This window comes from Eubalaena glacialis, chromosome Y (genome assembly GCF_028564815.1).
Source record: "Eubalaena glacialis isolate mEubGla1 chromosome Y, mEubGla1.1.hap2.+ XY, whole genome shotgun sequence".
Lineage (NCBI taxonomy): Eukaryota > Metazoa > Chordata > Mammalia > Artiodactyla > Balaenidae > Eubalaena > Eubalaena glacialis.
In genome coordinates, this window is record NC_083737.1 from 1900024 (window position 1) to 1924207 (window position 24184).

The following is a 24184-nucleotide window of genomic DNA, read 5'->3' on the forward strand; positions in this document are numbered from 1 at the left end:
CCTCCCGACGGGCATGGTTTAGCTTTTATCCAGAATGGCTGGGTCAGTGAGAGCCCATCTGAGCCCCAGCATCACTGCATTCCTTCCTTGTTCTCATGGCTTCAGCAGTTTAGTCTGACTCCGCTTCTGCCTTCCCAGGGAACCCAGTCGAAAGGTAGAGAAGAGAGGGCAAGGTTTGTCGTATCAAAATTTAGACTCTTCTCTGCCCCAAACATCTGTTGAGCAAAGAAGCTGCTTCATCTGGGTCCAGGACCAGTTAAGACTTCCAAGGCCCAGGAAGGAAACATATGCATAAGATTCAAGATAAAGACAGGTTACATAAAAACATAAACCATATTAAAACACACAAGAATTCTATTTTACGACTGCGTTGGTACCTGTGTGTCTATGATCTTCAACCCCAAATGTTCAGTTTTTGTTTCTGATGTTAAAAGACATTAGACATTTTTTTGTGAGCCCCTGAAAAGAGGCTGTGTGCGTGATGGATAATTTGGCCCTTGCCCTGCCCTCTAATCATGAAAGTCAGGGGCTATTTATTTCTTACCCATCTCTATACTTCCTACCCCTCCCCGGAGCCTCAGACATTCCATAAATATTTGCTGAACTAAACCCATATTCCCCATCAATTAACATCATGCCCCAAACATAGGAAACACTCCGCACGCTTGCTGAATTGAGTCCTGTGGGAAAGCACGGCACGAGAGCACAGAATGTTTAATTGCCAAGGAAAATTTTATTTTAATTTTGCATTAACATCAGGCCAAGGTTCTGGGAAACCTGCACAGAGGCAATCACTTCACAGGTCGCATTGTTCAGACAGATGCCAAATACTTTTCCCGCTTCTTTACCCTTCACTGGATGTCCTTCAGGGCTACCTGAAATCTGTTTCCTTTCTTTAATCCTTAATTACCTCGATGTGTAGGTTGTATGTAATTTTGCTTTTCATGCAGTGATACTGACATCGTCAAATAATGCCCTGTCTATAGGTTAGTGTTTGCTTAGCCTTTAACATCTACGAAATGCTACAAATACAAAGATTTTTTAAAAAGAATTTGTTTAAAGCTTCAAAACCCACTAAGGTTTGCACATACAACTCAAGAGGTCACACCGATGGGAATTCCAATTTCCTGCTGTACATTCCAAGCAAAACTTTCAGATGGTAAGCGGTCTGAAGTCTATGGTAATGATGATTATGACAAATAAACCTGATTTTCAAATACCGTGACACATAAGGGTGATCCAAGTTATTTTGAGGCAAATACTTTAAAGCTCATTGTAGCTCCAGAGGTGTATGTATTCTTCATTGGCTGTTACCATTGTACAGATTAAACAATTAATTCTATACAAAGCTATGTATTCACATCATCTATAAAACTCCTTCAAGTTATTTCACCCTCAAACACATGTTCTTACATCATAAAATGTTTTGTAAAAGTCCATCTGCATTGAGTATGTTCAACTCTGAGTAAACGTGATCATCTTCAAACGTAAGTTCGTAACGGTGGCTTTATATAGTTTTTGTATGATAATAGCAATAATCCTAACACATTAGTAACATGCTGGTGCATTCTTTCATGAGACTATTTCCTAAAACAATGTGACAGATTTTTGGCAGTTTCTGGAATGAGAAATCCACATTAAAAGAAAGAATCCTGTTTGTTTTCCAACTTTAAACCATTCCCAGGGAGTGGGTGGGGGGGGGGGGCGGTGGGAATCATTTCTCTTTTTTAAGAAAAAGAAAGATTAAAATCTGAAAGAGTAGACCTTAAAGAGGAGCTGGGGACATGCTGCTGGATCTTAGAAATTCTTCAGTGGAGACAAACAGAGGAAATCAGAGTGCCGTGTCAGAAAGCCTGAGCCACGCTGTACACATTCTCTCCAAAGTGCCCGGAGTGGTCAGGGTACCTGGTGGGGTGGGGTATTCCATTGACCTGCACTCTTGTGGGATCGAGAAAACCCTGAGCCAAGAGCAGATGTTCAGACGTGTTCCCAAAAGAGATGAATGGGAGGCAGATGGACCACAGCTCCTGAGGACGGGTCCGTAAAGGCATCCGCATGATATTGTTGGAGGATGTTCAGCGCCTGAAGGTGACCTAAGTGCTCCCTGCACAGGTGAATTCTTTCCTCAGGAGGGGCTGGTGGCTCAGACGTTGGAACTCTCTCCAGCTGTGCCCCTAACCCCCAGTCTCCGATGTGACCTGGTTACGCCTCGTCCTGCGTTACTGAGGTTGCAGGAAATGGAATTCAAACAAAATTGCACATCTCGTGGTGGAGGCATAGATATTTCTTAGCCACAGGATCAGACCACACAAAACACCAGTACGGACATGAACCACCTTCTCTCTTCATTAAATTCTGCAAGAACTCAAGATGTCACGGTCATGGGTATGGGTCGTGGATGGATTGCTTGTGTCTCTCTCCCCCCATTGCGAAATGTCGCAATTTTACATGCCAAAAAGTCTGAATTCTGTTAGAAAGGATTCCAGGGACTGCAGCATCACTGAAGTGGCCTTTGAGTTCAGAACCTCCGTTCACCAAAGAAACAGCAGAACCCAAGTAGAATGCTGCAAATTATGGGATGCAAATCCGTACAGGAGAGATTTGTCTTGGCATTATTGTTGCTGAGGGATTTCACCGAAAGGCTGTAGTACAAACAGAGCTGTGAGCCGCTATTGTTTTTACTTAAATAGTGATAAGCTTCTAAATACTGTAAACTTCTTGAAGAAACTGTATATATATAAACGTATATATCATGAATAGTATTTCATATTATTGCAAATAATACTGACAGTAATTGCCTTCCAATAACCAAATTGGAACTTACCATCATCCATGATGGGTCAAGATGGTCTTTTACTCATTATAACGCTGCACGTGTTAGATTTAGTAAACACTCTTTAAATTTTATTCTCTTTTTCGTGATGCGCTATAAGGGGAATCCCAGTGGCCACAGCATCACATCAGCTTGTGGAGTAAGTGATGCCTTATGTCGTGGATCACACGCATTGGCTGAGAGATGAACAGGTTACCTGTGCAACTTCCTGCTCTCCGTCTGCACTGGTGTTGGCCAGACTCATTGAAATCCCGCCTACCGCATTCACATAACGTTGGCCTTGGAAGACGTGACTAACGCCTATGCCTCTGTTTACCGCAAACCCTGATTTTTTCCCCGGGGCGTAAATGTGGGGTTTTGACGGAGCCTCCAGGTGAGAAGACAGAGAGAAGGGATCTGAGTCCCGGGGTGGGAGCTGCCAGGGCTGGCCTCACCCAGTGCCGCCCCCCACGCTCGTCTGTGATGCAGCAGGTGGGGTGGCGCCGGGCGCCCCCAGACGCACGTGGCTAACGGCTTCCTCTCCCATCCTGCTTCTCCCGGTCGCACTGGCAAGACAGGCCTGACGATGAGCAACACATCTGAAGCCACGGCTTCCAGATAAGGTTGCCCAGCGACAGCTGATTGGGGACGTCCCGCAGGGTCTCAGCGTGCCGGGCTGCCGCTTCCTGCATGGTCCCCAGGATCTCCCGGAACCGGGGCTCTGACGTCGGAGTTAACGGGTTTCTCTCCCTGGGGTCTTGGGAGATGTCAAAGAGCAGAGGCGGGTCGTGGTAGGTGACATATTGCCCGTGACAGAAACACACGTGGGTGGCAAAGCATCCGTTGGCGCCCTCGGGGAAGAACTTGGGTGTGAAGAAAAAGGCTTTCCAGATGGACGTGCCTGTGGTTGACAAGGACAGAAGTGGGTTTCGTGGGGACAGGGTCATCAGAGTCACCTCCAAAGAGAACATGCACAGAAAGCACCCTGCCGTGCGCTGCAAGAAGGCAGAGACCTACCACTCGATTATGCATGGAATGGATTTCTCATGCTTAAGGCTCAAAAGGGTAAGAGACATAGCTTAAAAAAACAACATACATATATATATACATATATACACTACCAAATGTAAAATAGATAGCTAGTGGGAAGCAGCCGCATAGCACAGGGAGATCAGCTCGGTGCTTTGTGACCACCTAGAGGGGTGGGATAGGGAGGGTGGGAGGGAGGGAGATGCAAGAGGAAAGCGATATGGGAACATATGTATATGTATAACTGATTCACTTTGTTATAAAGCAGAAGCTAACACACCATTGTAAAGCAATTATACTTCAATAAAGATGTTTAAAAAAAAAAAAAAAAAACAACCATGCATTGCTGTTTAACTGCGACAGAACAAGAGACGAAGCTGATTATGCAATAGCTGTTAGGATGCAAATTTAACCATATTAAAACTTTGGCATTTCCTCCTTAATCCATCTCTCTCTCTCTCCCTCTCTCTTTCTCTCTCTCTCCCGCCCCTCCCCTCTTCCTCTTCCATCTTTTTCCCAACCCCTAATTTCTTGGGAGAAGCTGGTGAGAAAGGAAAAAAGCTTGCTAATTGTTTGAGCAGAGAACTCTAAGAGGACTGTCACAGTTCAGTCTCATAAACTTTACAGCTTGCAGCTGCAGTGAGGCAGGCACTCAGCAAATACACACTGACTAACAGATTCTAAGCTCTGAGCTCTGACCCTTTTTGTTCTCCAACTTCAAGATGCCAAGCTTCGCAGCCAGTGTTTCTGTTTAAAACAAAGTGGAGGGAAGAGGGAGGCTCGATGCTAATACGTACGTGAGATGGTAAAACGCGACACACACGCATACACATATACACACGTGTACACATACATACAGCCATCAGGAACCATCTGAAACACGCTAGGACCTCAGCTAACATTTGATTTCCTCCCTTTTAAGAAAGCCCAGACGCATCCCATCCAGAATTTAGTGAGGCTGGGCGTGAGGATGGGGAGAAATTGCAGCTGGGTTACAGAAATGATCTTTTGGGCGTGAAGAAAATGTTCTGATATTAGATTTGACTATAGTTGTAGAACTCTATACATTTACTAAAAATGGTTGAATTGGAATTCTATGCTCTATATGTGATACCTTAATAAAGGTGCTAAAAATTCCAAATTGACCCCAGAGTAGGATGGTTACATAGTTTTTAAAATGTAACTTCTGTGTTCCATTAAACACCCAATATTGACATTTTTAGAAAAAAATTAATTTACAAACAAATAATTGTGAAATGTTTGATTTCCTGTTTATCCTACAATGTTATGACTTTCTGAAAGCTGACTACTAATCACACATGCTCTGACAGAGGTCTAAAAACTGTTTCCTGGGTAGAAAAAGGTGACAGATCAAAACAGAGTTAACACGTATGAACCAAGCAGAATTAGGTGCAGACCGAAAATGTCCTTCTTCGCTTTATACTTACAGCTTTTTTATATAAAACCATAGAGACTGTCCCACTAGAAAGCATCACACACCTATTTAATTCACTTTGATCATTTGTTTGCCATGGAGATGGTGATTTTGTAGTTATAGGTATCGAGTGGCCCATGGATCCAAATGCAAAAGAAATTAATGGAATTAACAGAAAACAATTGCCATGGGTCCCACGTTCTCCCCAAACAGCCCCTGACCTCAGACAAGCATATTCAAAGGTGAGTAAGCCTCTCTGGTTTGGGGAAGACCCAGTCAGCACAGACAAGCAATGTGCACATGGCCTAGATGAATATACTAAAGGGATCCATGACGGGGAACCTCCCGTCCGTCGCGTAGTTGATGCTGGGAGAGATGGCACTTACTGGCTGTGTTGCTTTACACAACTTACAGGTCAGCACCTGCCTTCTAAAGATGAATTCAGGCTGCGAGGCTGCAGGAAGAATTCCAGGGCCTGCTTTCCCTCTCCAGCAGAAGATAAAGAGGAAGCGGGTTACCTTCAGATTCTTTCCGTTCCCCACCCCCCCTCATTCCGCTTGACCCCTAGATCTCCTTCAGAAGCCTTTTCGGCAGCGAGAAGCTGCAGCCACTTAGAATCTGTCCTTCATCAGGGTCAGCAGGGCCGAGGCTGTTACAGACAGAGGCGTGGGGAAGCAAGCCTCTTCTGCTCTGGCCCAAAAGCTGCAAATCTGGTGGCTGTTTTGAATTTGACATTCGAGTCAAGTCTTGGTGTGCTTAAAACCCCAAGAGGGTACAGGCTCCCAGAACAAATTCATTTAAGGGCCTGCCCTACCCGCTTGCTTTTGAAAGCCGTGCACGGCTACATGCGTGAAAGCCGTAGATTCTGTCACTAGCCACCTGTGCTCTGTCCTGCCCAGGTGTGAACAGACGGGCGGGCAGGTTTAAGGACCAGTCAGTAAATAAACCTCAAGCATCCTCACGGGGAGCAGCCGTGGTATGGCAATGTAGCTCGGACAAGTGCAGAATGAAGAATTAATTTTTCTGAAGATTTGTTGGGTAAGCTATAGGGGTCTTTGACTTTTTATAGCGCAATTTGGACTTCTAAAACTTTTTATAAAAAGATACATTGAGTATTCTCTGTATTATTTCTTTAGACCACTTCGGAGTTGCTCAAATGAGAGAAACTGGGCTGCATTTTATTGCATGTAGGTGTATAAGATACGAAGCCCTACTTCAGGGTCTGTTCTGTTGCTCACCAAGAACCCAGGAATCGACATTGTCAAAGGTGTCATTTCAACAGAAAAAAAGTAAATCAGTAGATCATGTGATAAAACAGGAGGCACCTGGTGTCACCTTATTTCTAATAGGTATATTTATTCCTGTTTACCAAAATTATTTTAATAATGTATTTCATCCTGGATTTCTCCATATACTACTAAAAAAATGTTGAGTTAAAAAAGTGTTTTTCTCTATTGTTAAAATTCCAGTCCATTCTGAACAAAGGTTGCTTCTGTCTCACCTCTGTCACAGATAAATATTTTGACCACCACGGGATCGTAATCTTTCTTACAATTGAGGCCCACTGACCAGAGGAAGCGATTATTACATTTTCTAGGGAGAATGCAAGAAAATTAAATGGAACATTTTTTCAAAAAAATAGTCTCAGTAGTGATGGGAACAATAATTCGACTTAGGTTTAAAATACGCTCCAAAATTTAAGAGAAATAATTGTGACTATTAGAGGACAAAGATGTCAGTGACATACAGTTAGAGGGCTGCTTTGTCAAGGTCATAGAAGATGCTGTGGAGATCACTACCTACCTATGAAACCCATTTTTATGCAAAATCACCACTGGAAAAAAACTGAGTGGATTCATGAGAAAAGAAAGTTTACAGTCCTTTGACAAAAAGGCAAATAGAGTTTAAGTGAGAAAAACTTGACTCCTAAGCTAGACCCTGAACTCAGCACCTTCCAAGTGTAATCCTAAAACAGCTATTTCATCCAAATTAAAATAAGCAGTGGGTTCCTGGGATTTCTTGGGGATGTGAGGGGCGTGAGAGCCCCGGACAGGAACAGCTGTTGTGATTTTGATCACTTCCAGGGACTCAGCCACCAGAAAAGGTTCAGCGGTCCGTGGACAGAGAAACCCCAAGCCTGAGCCCAGAGGATCCCCAGGAACAGAAACAGAGAGAATGCAAAGCCCGTTTTTTTCTGTCCATGCGGCAGTGGAACCACCTTTTGCAGATATGAGATGCTTAGCTCTGCCTAACAGATACGAGTCCGCCTTGCAAAGTGCTTTTCCCTTCATGCGAGGATTCTTGTCGGTCTAGAGCCATGACCAGCATCAAGGGGAGACATCCTTTGTCTCTGAGCTCAGAAGCGTTTCCTGTCTTGGTGGCTAGTTGACTGCGATCTGCTTGAACTCTCCTCCCCTTTCTGACGGCTCTGACAGTGTGGGCTCCAATCCCAGCTCCGCGATTTCCTAGCTGTGGGATGCGGGGCGTGGCTGTTAACCTCTCAGGGCCGCAGCTCCTTTTCTGATAAGTGAGGATAATAATAGTACGGGCCTTGGGGCTTTGCTTTGGGGGTTAACAATCCATCCCCTCGTGTAAAGCTCTCAGAACAATGCCAGGTGCATAGTAAATAACCACCTTTGCGTTAGCTTTGAATATAAAGCTGCCGTCAATCTAAGACAAAAACACTAGTTTCTTTATGCTCTTAAACCTGTTGCCACTGTAATACAAGTCTTAAGACACCTTTTCCCCCCCCTCCTAAGGATTCTTAAAGAATATGGCCAACAAAATTTAAATGGCTTCAACACACTGGCTCTTAATTTATCACTCAGATTCAGACATCTGAGTTGTCTGCTGTTGGAACAGCTAGTCTTGGTAAGATTTATTTTGGATGCTTGGAGGATTCCGCGTACATACAGAAGCCACACAGAGTCATTTGGGGTTTTCGGTCTTAGCAGTGTTTCCCACTACATAGCGCCATCTTGGAGTCCTTCAAGAAGTATTTCAAAGACTGTTGTGTTTTCCCACTGTGAGTGGCCCATACCACCCCCCTGGGACCCTCAGCTTGCCCCCTTAGTAATGTTGATCTCACCTCCTGGACGGACGTCTGAAAATCCACCCCAAGGTCCCCACGGCTCATGGCGACCTCCTTGCTTCCACGATACCCCCCAACCGTGTTCCCCTGTCCTGAGCCAGCCACCCGACATCAATGCCACATTCTTGTCTTAGACCGAAAGATCCTAGGATGTGGGCCCACATGGAGCCACCTAGGGCACCAGTGTCTTCACACACGCTCCCAGAGAAGTGCGGACCCAAGGGCTCTTGTTCTTGACCCCTGAGACTCGTGTCTACCCATTCTCTGTAGCCCAGACCCTCAATGACCCAGCACTGGGCTCATGGATGATAGACCCAGTTCTGCCCGCTTCCTGCACTGGTTGCACTGAGACTCAAGATACAAAAACACCGAGAAGGAAGAGGAAGCAGGTAAGGGCTGTGACCTAGAGCACCTGCTTTTAAATTCAGATTTAGAGGAACCCCAGCTCCACGAGTGATGCCTGAGTGCCCGAAAGCAAAACACTCCCTTTGACTAAGCGTTTGTTTTTGCATTTTGGGGGACAGAAATATGAATCCTGTACTAAGTGGGTACACAAGGTGTGCTAAAGTCTCCCACTCCCCTTCACTGTCTCTGTGTGTTGAAATCCTATCCATTGTTCAAGGTCCGACAACTCCTCCTCCGTGAGCCTGTCCAGGTCTCCAGCCGGAAGTTACCCCTGTTTCCTGGCGCCTCTCAGCACTTTCTACTGCGCGTTCAGCCCTGAAGGGCTACCACCGTCTGCGGACTCCATTTCTTTCTAGGTTACTCGCTCTCTGAACACAAGAACTGTATCTCCCACGTGTGTTAAATGCCCAGTACCTAGAGCCTTACATAGAAGAGTGAATGTATCTGTGAATTGCCAGCATCCAGGGCCTTACGTAGAACAGATGCTGAATAAAAATGTGCTGGGTAAATTAATGATGACTGAGCCGACGGGATGAGCAGGAAGACACCGAAAAAGAGGGAAGAAGCCAGCTGCCACCACGAAAGCCGGCATGGGGGCAGACAGGAAGCCCAGTACGTTCTGTGTGTCTCTCCTCCAGAGCCACTGGGGGCGTCCTGCCTAAAATCACTCATTGCCAACACAGCCTCCAGCCAGCCAGAGATCCAGGCTGCTTGGTGACATTTGGTCACGGCAGATAAATGAGCCAGGAAGTCAGAGATTTCTCGGGGTGTGTCCACGTCACCTTTGCCTTCAAGAAAGCGTGTGCACAGAGGCATGTGCAGGGTGGACGTGGCGGCAGTGGGAGGGTGTGGATCAGGGTCAGAGTTCATCCAGGGGAGACCAGAGCTGAGGTCCCCAAGGATGGGTGGACTTAGGGAATGGGAGGACGTGAATGAATTCCAGAAACAGTCCATGGGGCTGTGGAGATGGCCAGAGAGACAACAGTGAGGAAGAAGAATCATCTTTGTGAGTGTGAATAAAAGAACTTATTGTCTTGGGGGAAGAAGTTCCGATTCACCACAGGGCAGACTCTCAAAGTAGCCAGTGTTGGTTTAGCATCCAACTTTGCAGTCAACTCTTGTTACTGCACGCCTATTCTGTGACCTCTGACACCTCTTCGTCCTCATCTGTAAATAACTTTGGTAGAGACTGATAACTATCCTCAGGCTCCCACAGTTGTGGGGTGTTACCAGGGCACACAGACACCCATAATGAAGGCTACACTGTCCAGCCTCCCCTGATACCAGGTGTGCACAGGTGACCAACTTCTGGCCTGGGGAACATCTTCCTTGGGAGATATCGGACATGCACCCTTTTCCTCTCATCCTTTCCATCCATTGCTCCCTCCTGCTGCCCGTAGGTGGACACTGTCACCCTTCTCCACGCAGAAGAAGCTGCTGCATCCTCCAGGTGGTGGGACGGAGCTTGGAGTCTGCATCCCTGAAACTCTGTGGACCACCTACCGCTAGACTTCACTCACGAGATGAAGACAGAAACCTCCCTCTGATATAAGCTACTGTGACTTTTTGTTTCTGTTACGGCCAAATCTAATACGAATATAATCAAAATCACTTTTAATAAGGAGGATTAAAAGAGGCATCATATGCAAAGAGCGTAGCAGAGCATCTGCTAGACAGGAGATACAGAATAAACGTAAGGGTGCAGTGTATTGTTATCAAGTGTGTCTTCAAAAGACATGCGGTGGTCACGTAAAACAGATGACGCATTTCAAGAATAAGAGATTAACAGAGGGAAAAGCCTAAAACCACCTACAAAACATTTGTGGATACAAGATCCGAAGGTGAGGAAGACACAAATACTTAATATAAATATGAATACCTAATATAAATACTTAATACAAATATTCACTACAACATGCCTTGGTTAGAACTAAAACGTACCCATAGAAAATGCCCAGGTCTGCTAGCAGATGGAAGCAAATCAGGACAGAGTTAGAAACAAACAGGAGTACTGTGAGAACTGACAGATGCCCCCATGCTGACATCGAAGAAGAGAGATGTGCAAAACATTGTAGAAAATTAGTAGGAGCGAGTACGTCAGGGGGAAAAGGGCAGAAGAAGTGGCCTATGGTAGTTGCGAATAAGCTGGGTGCTGAGCTAACACTGGAGGACTCGTTCAGAAACACTGTGCTTTTGGCATTCGAGAAAGAAACTCCCGTTTTGATGCATTTTGTCTCTGTAAGGAAGCAAGGTTGCATTGCGACAAATGAACAGAAGTCATGGCTGGCACGTTTTTCATCCAAGAACTAATGTAATCTTAGGTCACACATGCGAAAACTTTAGCCGAAAAGTATTAGATGTCTGTAGAGAACAGACTTGTGGTTGCCAAGGGGGAGGGATTTGGGGGAGGGATGGATTGGGAGTTTGGGATTAGCAGATACAAACTATCATATATAGAATGGATAAACAACAAGGTCCCACTGTAGAGCACAGGGAACTATATTCAATATCCTGTGATAAACCATCATGGAAAAGAATATGAAAAAGAATGTATATATGTATAACTGAGTCACTTTGCGGTACAGCCGAAATTAACACAACATTGTAAATCAACTATACTCCAATAAAAAAAAAAAGTAGATGTATGTTTCAAAAATGGTCTAATATTATTTATAAGGTAATAGGAAGTGCCATATAAAAATACATGTTTGATAGACCAAGTGGGAGAAAACAAAAAAAATCCATTTATGATGGTTTTTTTCCATGGAAGGAAATGAATGGTTGGGACGATAAGCCCGTTACTGAAGAGTCTGAGTGATAATGAGATAAAACAAATTGAATAAACATTGAACACAATTTCTGGGAAACCTTCTCCACCCTCCTATATCACCATCACACCTTCTCTTAGGTTGTGGGCAAAGCAGATTCCGTCCATCCTGGGACACATCACCCTGCGTTCCTACAATTACACACACACACGTCCCATGATACCGGGCTGAGAAGGCAGGTGAAGGAATTAGTGGGTGAATATCGCAAAGGTCAAGAGCTGTTGGGAATGCAGGCTTTGGTCGAGATTTTCAACCAAAAGGAAAAGGAAATCCTAAGACTTGAAATATATCCTTGAAGTGATTGACATATATGCGTTTTTTCTTAATTGCAACAAAAGTTCTGGTTGGGCGAGGGCTTCTCCTTCTTAAGGTAAGCTGGAGTACAGGAAAGTTCTCTGCAGCTTTCATTTGAAAATGCCACAGCCCCCGTGAGTTCAGCTTCAGCCCTCAATTTGTTGTTTTTGACCCTTCAGGTTTAACTTCCGATAATCAGACAAAGGAGAATCAGACCACCAACACAAACTGAAGTCATTAATAAAGACAAAAACTAAGCATAGCCTTTCTTACACCAATCAACTCCTGAGACACAGGCAGCTGTAATTAGAATCTTCTCTCTTTTCTTAGGTGCATTTTAGAGGCAAAATTAATTTTTTAACTGGGTGAAAATCTTAGTGAACAAAGCAACATTTTTCCTCAATTACTACTGTAATGCTGTTGCAATTTTAAACCTCACTTATCTCCTATTTTCAAAAAAAGGCACCTTTAAAAGAGCTAGATATAAACAAATTTCTTTAGAATGAATTCTAATTTCCTACTGCTTTTTGTTGTGATTTAAGATTTAAAAAAAACTTTTTGAAGTCTTAAAAGTCAAAATTGTTTATCGTTTTTCTATAAACAATGTACGTTTCAGGTGTACTACTGAGGTTTTTCAAATGATGCTTTAAGAAAAAGTCACAGGAGAGAAGTTTCCAACAAACTTGAATTGAAAAGCTAGCAGGATTTATGGGGCTCCATGGACTCCACATCAGCATAACCACATCCCATGGATTTCTGTATGACCAGCTGGTCTGGAAACTCTCACATTATTGCGAGCATTTAGTTTATAGACTTATATTCATCCGCTCAAAAAGCTGCAGCAGAATCGCAGAGCCAACTATCTACCAGTCTTTTAAGATAAATTTTACCATAAAATCAAGTTGTCATTACATTGATTTTTTACTAACACTGCTTCATAGGTCAAAACTTAAAGCCAAACTTTTTGAATACACGCGGAACAGTAAATTTAAACTCACAATTCCCATTGTAATGCAAGAAAAGTTACCGGTGTCCTAATAATGCTTTCGTGAGTTCTTCTAAAATGCAATGGGCGTAAGGATATGAGATGATTAAGTTAGGCCATTCAATTTGCTGAGACAACGAAATTACAGAAACATTATCATCAGAGAATTATTCAATTATAGAGAAGACACTGTATATAAAAGCTGAAAGGGGTTCACATTTTAAAAGGGTGGAAACAGCATTCCAGCTCTAAGTTTTTGGAAAAATGAGCAACAAGTTGGGAATTGTAATATGTAGGCGTCCAACTAATCAAGATAAACGGGAACTGGATCTTAACCACACCACCACTCAATTCTAGTTTACGGGTACCAGTGTACTGACTGCTGGCAAGCTTGTGCTTTCTGAGCGAGGAACAGGGCGTGCGTTTGCTGTGTCTGCCAGTTGCCGGGGTGTCAATGCTCGCCGCCTGGCTGACTTCCAGGTAGCAATGCTTTCCCAACAAGCTGGCAAGATTCCTGAGCCATCCGGAGGTGGCTCCAGCTCACTGTTGCCCTGTCGCTACATTTCTAAACCCTGATCCTAAATGTCTCTCTTCTTTTCTAACAAAGTATTTGGAGGTCAGGAGGCAGCCCTCTTACCACTGACAATTATGGGAAGTGTCTCCCGTGTAGTGATTACCATAAACTCCTACCAGCACAGATCCAAGATGATGTCGGTCATCTCCTCTAACTAGTACTAGTTTACTTTCTGTATTCTCTAGTTGACAGGTAACTCCACACACATGAGTGACACTTCCTTACACACCTGTGCACTCCCAGCTGTTTGCACAGCCTGCAGCCCATCATGAGCTAAGAGGTAAGCAACTCCCTGGCAGAGAATTTGGTCTATTTTGCTGACAGGTGTGCAGCCTAGCCTAGAAGGTGCCACATAGTAGATGCTCAATAAATACGTGTAGAACAAATGAACAGATGAAATATTGAGCAAAGAGCCATGGAGCCGTGTGTGACAGCCAAGGCAGCAACCATTGTTACTGAGTTTCAGGCACAATCTGAAAAGCAGATGAGACGATTCATAAAACCCATGGTTTCCTGAGACCCCTTAGCTAGATGGATGACTCCGGTGTGGCAACACCGTCATTTTTCCTCGTTTGCTGCTGCTTCAAGACAGAAGATAGTAAGGAACTGCATAAGAGAAAATGTCATTTGTGTGTGTCTTAGAAGCAAGTTTTATCCCCAGGCCAGCTGCCTATCAGAACCTGGGTCTTGTTTTTCTCACTTACTCCTATTTTCTGCCTCTTCCTGTCCCTTTTCTGTTTACTCCTCCACATAATGCGCTTCTCCAGCCCCTGATCCAATATGTTTCTTCCGGCTCCTCTAACTCGAGGGGGTTGGCTTTATTTAAATGCAATTCTGCAAGGCTCAGGACTTGATATCATCCTTCTTTAAACAGCCAAGAGTCCCCGAGACTTTGTTCTTTACGCTTCTCGCAGGCTCTGTATAAAAGGAAGTGGTGAGGACCACATCTCTCATTTATGATGAGATGGCTCAGATCTAAATGCTGCCAATAATCCTAAAAAGAGACAGCATTCCTACGGGTGTTAGGAATGATGGACACATTGATGAGATACGTAAATAGGATCCCTCCGGGCCTAGAATCGTGCGCCCATGGTTTTGCCATATTGGTCTTCCAGAAGCTATCTCAAGGAAGCCGTCCAGATTTAAAGTATAAACGTTGAAGGGTAGACCTGGTGTGATTTCTTTGGGTAACGGAGGGTTATAATTTTCCACTCTAAGAATAATGGAGCAGCTGCTCTTTAAATGATGTCTTTGGTAAACTGACTGGGTGACCAGGATGGGGTGAGGGGTACATTGAAATCCAGCATCAGAGTCACCTGAGTTTTTACAAAGTCATCAGCTGCAGGGGATAAACAAGCTGCTCTGAGAATCTCGCCTCTGGGAGCAGAATCCCAAAACACACTAGAGAAGTGGGGAGTTTCATTTTCCTACTGAAGAGGAACCTCAAAGTCCAATATCAGCACTTACCTCTGGGATATACAGCAGGGGTATAATAGTTGCTGGATTCCCATAGACTCCTAGGCATCTTAGCGATGTGAGCCTTACTGTAATTCTAAGTTTAAATACATGAAAACCAGATGTGAACCTGTCACTACACCGACGATTCTCACTTGGTTCCACTTGGTCCTTTATGCTTTTTAGAAATGCACCCCTGTATCCGCTGTTGGAAAACCCAAAGAAGGTCCCGTCACTGATACAGTGCACAATTTAAAACACACCTGGGTTTGGGAACCATGATAACATCAAAGCGTTTGAACTCTGTCTTAAATATCTACATCTAGCAAATACACACGATTCGTGACCAAACACAGATCGATGAGTCATGACCCCTACCTTCGAGGCTCGGGAGAGAAGGTCAGGTAAACATCTCAAAGGCACTCGGTGCCAGTGCAAAAGCTACAGGACAGCAGGCAGAGAAGACGGCTTTCAGGGGGGTTGGGGCAGATGGATAAGCATTAACCAGGAAGGGAAAAGAAAGGAAGTCCTCCCAGGTTGAGGGAGCTGCAAGCACATGTCACCGCAACGCGTGATGCCCTACCTGGACAACCAGGGGACCGGGAGGCGTAAGAGAAGAAGGGACGAGGAGGAGAACGGAGAAAGCAAAACTAAGCATCTTTCGGGCATCTCATGAGAGCAACGCCCTCTTGCAATTTCTTCTATTCCCATGGCTGTGACTGCATGTAGCCGTACAAGCATGGAAAGAAAGATGCGTCTACTCACTGTTCTGTGGGTGCCAGCGCACGGCGTTCAGGTAGAAGTTGCAGTAGTGGAAGAGAAACTCGTGATCCGAACGATGGCTTCTCCCTTGAAGCAGGGGCATCAGGTCACGTCCATCGATGATCCTGGGGGATAAAGCAGGTGGGCATCAGGGGGCCACATCAGCCTTGGGCTAAAACATCCCGACGTCTGCACTGTCCTTCCAGCAAATGGGGGCATGATAGAGCTACAACATGGTAATGAAGTAACGAACCCAGGACACTAACTGACCCACGTTGGGCGCCATATGCAACGTAGAGAGGCCAGCTCTGCTCGTGCATGAACTCATTTCATCCTCCAAGCAGCACCGTGAGTTGTGACAAGTATCATTCCAGGATGATGGGATGAAGAAATGGAGTGATTCACCCAATGCCACGTGTGTCGTAAGAGCCAATGGGATTGAAACCCAGCTGACTGGGCGTCCGTGCTTTCCACTGCTTTCCCCCGCTACTGCTCCTATACCGAGTTTTCTGCCTATTGCCTTGGCAAACAGTGTATTCATAAACTACGGATCTATTGAAAATAAGAATTTCTGACAATCTGAGTCTTAAAAAAAGATAATATACAGCACAGGGCAACTTAGATTGGATGGACTTCAATGCAAATGAAGTTCTAAGTCCCAGTGACGTGATTTGTAAATAATAATGATGATGATATTAAATACCCTGAAGATATAAATGTACTCACATGTATTTACATATCACATATACACATTACATATATGTTTACGTTCTCAAAGGTAAATATATCTCTTCTATAACTATGCCGAGAAGGGGAACTTTCCAGATGGTAGGCAATAACTGTATACGACTGCTGATGAGCAAAATTAAGACTATTTGGATGTTACATAAAGGAAAAAAGCCTATAATTTTGTTTTGAGTGAAACATACATTAACAGCCACTAGAGAAATTGAAGTCGTCGATTACCATTAGGCCACTGCCACCTAAACCTGGGGCAGAAAGCTACTTGCAAAGAGGTAGATTGTTGAACTTGAGGGTTTTCTTTCTCTGATTAAAAACATTCCAAGACAAATATCATATGATATTGCTTATATGTGGAATCTAAAAAAAGGGTACAAATGAACTTATCTACAAAATAGAAATAGAGTCACAGATGTAGAAAACAAACTTATGGTTACCAGGGGTAAAGGTGGGGAGGGATAAATTGGGAGATTGGGATTGACATATACACACTACTATGTATAAAATAGATAACTAATAAGGACCTACTGTACAGCACAGGGAACTCTACTCAATACTCTGTAATGGCCTAGGTGGGGAAAGCATCTTAAAAAGAGTGGATATGTGTATATGTATAACTGAATCACTTTGCTGTACACCTGGAACTAACACAACATTGTAAATCAACTATACTCCAACAAAAAATTTAAAAAAAAAAACAAAAAACACTCCATCCCTGGCCCTTCCTACTATGAGGAATTGAGAAACCGGAACTTTAACTTGGTTATGTAACATGGGTAAGCACTCTTGAGAGGTCCTACATCCCTTGAGTTTTTTGGGTTTTTTTTCTTTTTTCTTTGTGGTTTATTTTGGTGTCGCTAAAAACCCCATCGTGTAATTATCGCTGACTGCTTCTCTGGTCCCCACCTTAGTTATTAATCACGTGCTCCGCACAAGTCCACGGAACTGAAAATATTCTATTATTGTAAGTTAAAAATAAGAACAAAAGACAGAATTGGCTCACTTTCCAAGCCTGATTCTCATTTGCCATGAGAGGAACAAGGTAGAGAGATGATTCTATCCAGAAGCAGTGTGTTCTCTGAATACTAGTTCTATCCTGAAATGGCCGATATTGTGAATTTCAAGAAAAACTCAGCCCTTAAGATTAGAAGAGCCTAAGTAGGTGGAAAGGAAGCAAGGGATGAGGGGAGAGGAGCAGAGAGGAGGACCTGAGCATAAAAAGCCCCCAGTGGTGAAAATCCTGACGGTGAGAGATGGGACAGATGGGCCCGACCCCTCTCCACCACCTTTAGCTCCACATGGAGAGAAGGCCTTTCCACGATGGCTCAAGAGTGAGAATGAATCTCCGTTTCTCTGACTCAACGTCTAGCTCATTTCTCGAAGCTGTTTTTCATCATAAACCCACAAAACTCAGCACTTAAGAACCCAGGAGACAGAACCACTTTCTTAAGATTGGTATTTCATAACTGAACTGGGCCTGATCCTACAAAGGGGGATTTAATGACAAAAAGAAGACTGCAAGTCTCATAGACTTTTTTTCTGACTTCCAAGCAAAAGATTTGTCTCTTTTTTTAAGGAGGGAAGCAAAGTCTGTTTTGCAAACTTCTTTTTTCTTGCACTGCAGAGACAGATCTCATTTTTTTTTTACATCCTATACCTAACGCACTCTTTCCTGGAAGCCGGCAATAAATCATGCTGCGATGGAAACCACTGTTGAACAGTGCTGGAGAAATATGGCTTGTCAAAAAGAGGCTCATTTCTGCCATGAAAAATGCAAAGTGACTCTATTGAGCTAAACTTTTAAACGGTGTCTGAGCTATCAAAATACTTGGGATGGCTGGGATGGAAATGTTTGTACAACATCACGATTCGTGGCAGAAGGGCCCATACACTTTCAAAGTGATGCAAAGCATCGCCGCTTCCCTATGGGAATTGTCTGATTGGCCTTTTCTGTAAACAAATTCATCTTTTCATAGCAAGTTTGCAGGACAGCCACGGCTACAAAATTGGATGCTTCTTTTCCCTGGTGTCTGCATGATTCTGTGAAAAATGTGCTCATTTGAGATTGTCTTTAACTTGGAAAGTGAGACGATTCTCTCTGGGTTCCTGACTCATGACAACCATGGGGATAGTAACAATTCAGTGTCAAGGAGAGTCATGTCTGAATTTCAGGTCAAATTCAATAGCATGGGGATGACTTTCACGTAACTGAAAAGAACATGTTTGGGGAACTTTTTGGGGGGACAGTGACCTCATCCCCCCACGAATGTGCTGTCTCTCTCTCAGCTGAGTCAGTGACCCATGTACTTGGGGACGTCCCTCCGACTCACCTGTGCCTGGTCCACTCTGGGGAGGATTTGGGGATCACAGCAGAAGGGAAAGGCTTGGGGGACTGAAAAAGAGGTTAACTTGGGGCACAAGGTGAGTTACCTGTTGACATATTCAAAACAAGGTGATTCATGGAACCTAAGTGTCCATCGACAGAAGAATGGATAAAGAAGATGTGGCACATATATACAATGGAATATTACTCAGCCATAAAAAGAAACAAAATTGAGTTATTTGTAGTGAGGTGGATGGACCTAGAGTCTGTCGTGCAGAGTGAACTGGGTCGGAAAGAGAAAAACAAATACCGTATGCTAGCACATATATATGGAATCTAAAAAAAAAAATGGTTCTGATGAACCTAGGGGCAGGACAGGAGTAAAGATGCAGACGTAGAGAATGGACTTGAGGACACGAGGTCAGGGTGAAGGTTAAGCTGGGATGAAGTGAGAGAGTAGCATTGACATATATACACTACCAAATGTAAAACAGATAGCTAGTGGGAAGCAGCCACATAGCACAGGGAGATCAGCTCGGTGCTTTGTGACCACCTAGAGGGGTGGGATAGGGAGGGTGGGAGGGAGACGCAAGAGGGAGGGGATATGGGAATATATGTATATGTATAGCTGATTCACTTTGTTATACAGCAGAAACTAACACAACATTGTAAAGCAATTATACTCCAAAAAAGATGTAAAACAAACAAACAAACAAAAAAATAAGGTGATTTTTTTCACTGTAGAGTAGGAAAGGAAACATTTTTAGAAGAAAGCACATAGATCTTTGATAAACTAAAGGGAATCCCAAGTACCCAGAAAGTCTCTTTCATAATTAAAAGTGTTTCCACCCGTAAACATCAAACATTCTGCCATATGTGAATAGAAAGCAAGATCAATTATACGTAGTCACACGTACGTGAAGAGTTTCGACTTTTATTCTGCAAAGTGGAGCTGAACTGGGTACAGCTTGCAGTTTCATCTGTAGGGCTCTATGGAAGAAGTCTTTTGTGGTCACCCAGCTAGACGTCAGCAAAATTTAGTGGGAGAACCAAGTCACTCCCCTTGCCTTCATCAGACATAAGTGATACCAAGCATTTGGATTTCTTTTCCAAACTTGGAAAAAAAAAATGAAATCGAATTTTCATCATGGAATAGGAGAATTGGGCATGCCAATCTTTATTAAGAGGGAGCATGGTCATAGACTCACTATGGTAATACTCTATCTGCTTGCAAAGATGAGGCTGACAGGTTTTCACTTTAATGAATTAATGTATTTAGGTATTATACTTTTGTTGCCTCTGTGTTATATCACAAAGAAAGACTGCCCTCCATTTATGTCCAGAATCAGCTTATTTGGAGACGCAGGGGGAATGATTTTTCTGCATATCCTGGGGTGATGGCCACGGTAGGGATGAAGGAAAGATTCACTGCCAAGAGGAATCTCATATAGGCACACCACGGGGTTGAATTAGAGAATTCTCAGGGCAGCACTGAGACTCTGCAAAGTGAAAATCTCTACGTGTAACCCTGGGACTGCTGCTCTTTTTACCTAAGCAGAAACCCTGCATCGAAGGGCTTTTCATTTCTCACCAAGCTAGGATTGATCAGGAACGGCGCCTGCTTCTTGAGAATTACAAGGCTGTACTTGAAGGAGAGGGGTCTTCTGAACCAAACTCCTCTCGTTCAATGAAAAATGTGAGGGAACCTCATTACGTGATTGTCACATAGCCTGGTTCCAACTCTCTGAATGCGTTTATTCACCTGAGAAACGTAAATTTAATATTGCTCAAGCAAGAAATCAGGGAAGCTGATTTCCACCAATCTTAGTGGGAGAGAGTTAGGCTGTTTTCTAAAGAGTAGATACCTATGTATCAGATTTATAGATGGATATGGATAAATATGAGGATATTATCCAGATGCTCTTATTGAAAAGTTTTGATGAGGTTTTCATTATGTAGGTAGCGACACTTTCCGTAAAAGAGCGATAATAAGCTTTTGAGCGGAGTTCTCACCCTCAGCACTCCCAGCATGTTGGGCTGCATCTCTCCTTGCTGGAGGGCGGCATCCTGTGCACTGTAGGATGTTAGCAGCAGCCCTGGCCTCTATCCACTAGATGCCAGCAACGTCCCGAGTCAAAACAATCAAAAATGTCTCTAGACATTGATAAACGGCCCCTGGGAGGGACAGTCACCCCAGCTGAGAACCATCCCTTTAGATGGTCAACGTCTCCAGGGCAGACACACAAGGATGTCTTCTAGACCTGGCTGGTAACATGATCTAAATAGTATATTGTGAGATCACTTTATTCCCATGAGCAACCTGGAAGCAGATTGCTGTTTTCTTATCTGTGCTGTCTCTTGGAGGACAATGACATCTTATAGAGCCCTGGACCAAAACCCAGACATAATATCAGTGGGTTGAGTTGGACCATCAACAGGTGAGATCCACTGAAAGAACCTTCAATACTCAGAATGGGTTCCACTGATGACACTGGCTCATGCACAAAATGTTTGGGTCAGCTTAGGAGGGAGGATGCTTCCTTCCTCAATGGGCACGTGCGAGAAAAACAGGATGACGCCCATTAGCCTCAGATTGGGGTGGGTACGAGGTGCCGGCAGCAAGATCTCCCTTTAGGGATCTTTGCCTCTGAACTTTTTCTTTCCCTTGGCTCTTCCCAGTGAGGTGGAAAACCAGTTAAAGACAGTGTGAAAGCAGGGACTTCCCTGGTGGTCCAGTGGTTAACACTCTGCACTCCCAATGCAGGGGGCCCGGGTGCGATCCCTGGTCAGGGAACTAGATCCCACATGCATGCCACAACTAAGAGTTCGCATGTCACAACTAAGAAGTCTGCATACCGTGACTAAAGACCTGGCACAGCCAAATAAATAAATAAATACATATTTTAAAAATAATAAAAAAATAAAGATACTGTGAAAGCAGAGAGTACCGACGAATTTAATATCATGAACCATGAGAGAAATATGTACTTAATGAAACTATCTGAACACTCAGTGTGCACTGGTCACGGAACTATTCAGATTTATTCCAAGGGAAAGAACCAGGGCCAAAGAGTAAATAAAATAAGGAGTGAGAGTTTTAGTTTTCTGTAAGAAAAGACTTTTGATGAGTTACTCCTGCCAAGTTTTCTGTCATTAGAGGGGAAGAAGAATAGTTTGACTGGAATAGAAGCTCTTAGAAGCCCCTTCAGCCCTCATTGTGATGATTCTCTGAGCCCAGATGGACATGAAACGTGTAAGCGGAAACAACTCTATTTCCCTACCTGTTACCTCTCAATATGGCGGGTGAAACAAAAATGGCAAGTATTCATGCATCTCTACTCTGCACTTGACATGCTCTAGTGCTTTCCATCCTGTGCAAGTGTGAACCCATTTGCAGGAGAAGAAATCAAGGCCCAGGAAGTTCAATGCTTCGGCAGCAGTGAAGCCACAGCAGTATAGCTCCAGGAATCTCTGCTCTTCTTTGGAGCGCCAGCTACCCTGACGGTGTGGTCCAGAGACCCACGGGGATGCCTGAGACCCATCAGGAGGTCTATGAGCTCAAACTGTCTTTGCAGTAATTCAAAATGTTATTTGCCTTTTGTACCACCACTCTTTAATGAGCTTACGGTGGGTTTCCCCAGTGGCTCCATTATCACTCTGTCAGCCGATGCAATGTGTGCTTGGGCCCTCTTGCATTTAAAAACTTTTAATTCCAGGTTTAACTGCTCATATGACAAACACTGATAGATATCGCCCACAGAAACACAACATCTTTGGGCTCCTGGATCTGGGAAGAGTGTACATGGATCTCAAGACCACAAAGTTTGAGAAGGGCTGAACTCTACAATTCTGCCTTTCCCATCTGTGTGTGTGTGTGTGTGTGTGTGTGTGTGTGTGTGTGTGTGTGTGTGTGTGTGTGCATGCACTTTAAGAGGAAGGTATACCTAATGCAGAAATTTGAAAAAAAAAAAAAATGAAGAGTGAACCAAGGTTGCGCACAATGGGAGGTGAGCAAACCTCTCCACGGACTCAGCTCTGGCTGAGCTGTAGTTTACGTCTCTGGTTTCCAGTTTCCTCTTGGTTCTGTCGGCAGCTGAATTTGAACAAGATTTGCAGCCCGTGTGCTTGCCGTCACCCTGGATTGCCACCCAACTAATGAAAACAATGAATCAGTGTGCCTCACTTAGAACTCTTCAGATTGGTAATAACACTTAAGGAGAAACCACTGGCGATGCCATCGGAAGTTGTATTTAAATTTAAGAGAAAGACATTTCATTTAGAACTCGCTAAATGAAGACGTGCTGGGAAAAAAGGGGCCTGACTGGGGACCCAACTGCCTTTCTCGCTGCTGCAGCAAAGAGCCGGTGAGCAGGGCCAGGAGGAGAGGTGTGGGATGAAACAAGGGAGGTTAGAGGGCATCTGCCCAGCTGTCCTTCTGCAAGACAATAATGGGCACAGATGAGAGAGAGAGAGAGAGAGAGAGAGAGAGAGAGGAGAGAGAGAGGGAGGGGGAGAGGTTCCATGGAGTGCCAAAAGAGGGAGGCTCAGTTAAAGATCGTCCATCCCATAGGATTACCCTGGTGGCACAGTGGAGAAGACTCCACGCTCTCAATGCAGGGGGCCCGGGTTCAATCCCTGGTCAGGGAACTAGATCCCACATGCATGCTGCAACTAAGAGTTCACATGCCACAACTAAGGAGCCCGTCTGCCACAACTAAGGAGCCCACATGCTGCAACTTAGAAGCCAGTGAGCCCCAACTAAGGAGCCCGCCTGCTGCAACTAAGACCTGGTGCAACCAAATAAATGAATAAATAAACAAATATTAAAAAAATAAAAGACTGTCCATCCCCTTCAGGCTTTGGACTTTATTTCCCACTGGGATAACAGGATGGACAGAGCGGTGTTTACATTGCTGGACCCACCAGTAAGTCCCATAACTGGGCGTGGATAACGGGTCCAGCTGGAAGTAGCACATGCCACCGTGCAGGCGAATCGGAACACCCTTGCCCACAAAATCTGAAGGAGACTGTCCCGAGCACCTGGGAGTCACAGTACCTGTCTTCCGGCAGAGGGGACCCCGCAAGTTTGGCCACCGTGGGGAAGATGTCCATGTTGCTTGTTGGCTCATCAATCTCCAGCCCAGCCTGGATCACTCCTGGCCATCGGAGGATGCCTGGAACCCGGATGCCTCCTTCCCAGTTGTTGGCTTTTCCCCCTAAAATGACGAAGGAGAGGCATCAAGGAGATTTATACGTCTTTCCAACATGTACCTCAATGCACTCTTCAATGCTCAACGTGGGGTGGCCAATTTGGAAGAACCTAGTGATTTAATGACATGGATTCAATGAGAATTTCACAAGCAATACAGTATCTCTTGTGCTGAAAAAAATATATTGGGTTGGCCAAGAAGTTCATTTGGGTTTTTCCATAAAATGTTACGGAAAAACCC

At 44.3% G+C, this 24184-nt stretch overlaps 1 protein-coding gene across 1 annotated transcript in view; it reads right to left on the bottom strand.

Moving 5' to 3' along the window:
• Positions 1 to 3144: 3144 nt before the first annotated feature.
• LOC133082908 (steryl-sulfatase-like) overlaps positions 3145 to 24184 on the bottom strand; it is a 123387-nt gene continuing 102347 nt past the window's right edge. Inside the window, exons 8-10 of the mRNA XM_061179581.1 lie at positions 23791 to 23950; positions 15674 to 15795; positions 3145 to 3713 (exon numbers count right to left, since the gene is read on the bottom strand). Of these exons, the coding sequence (XP_061035564.1) occupies positions 3340 to 3713; positions 15674 to 15795; positions 23791 to 23950 (656 nt within the window). The 3' untranslated portion in view covers positions 3145 to 3339. The remainder of the gene's footprint in view (positions 3714 to 15673; positions 15796 to 23790; positions 23951 to 24184) is intronic.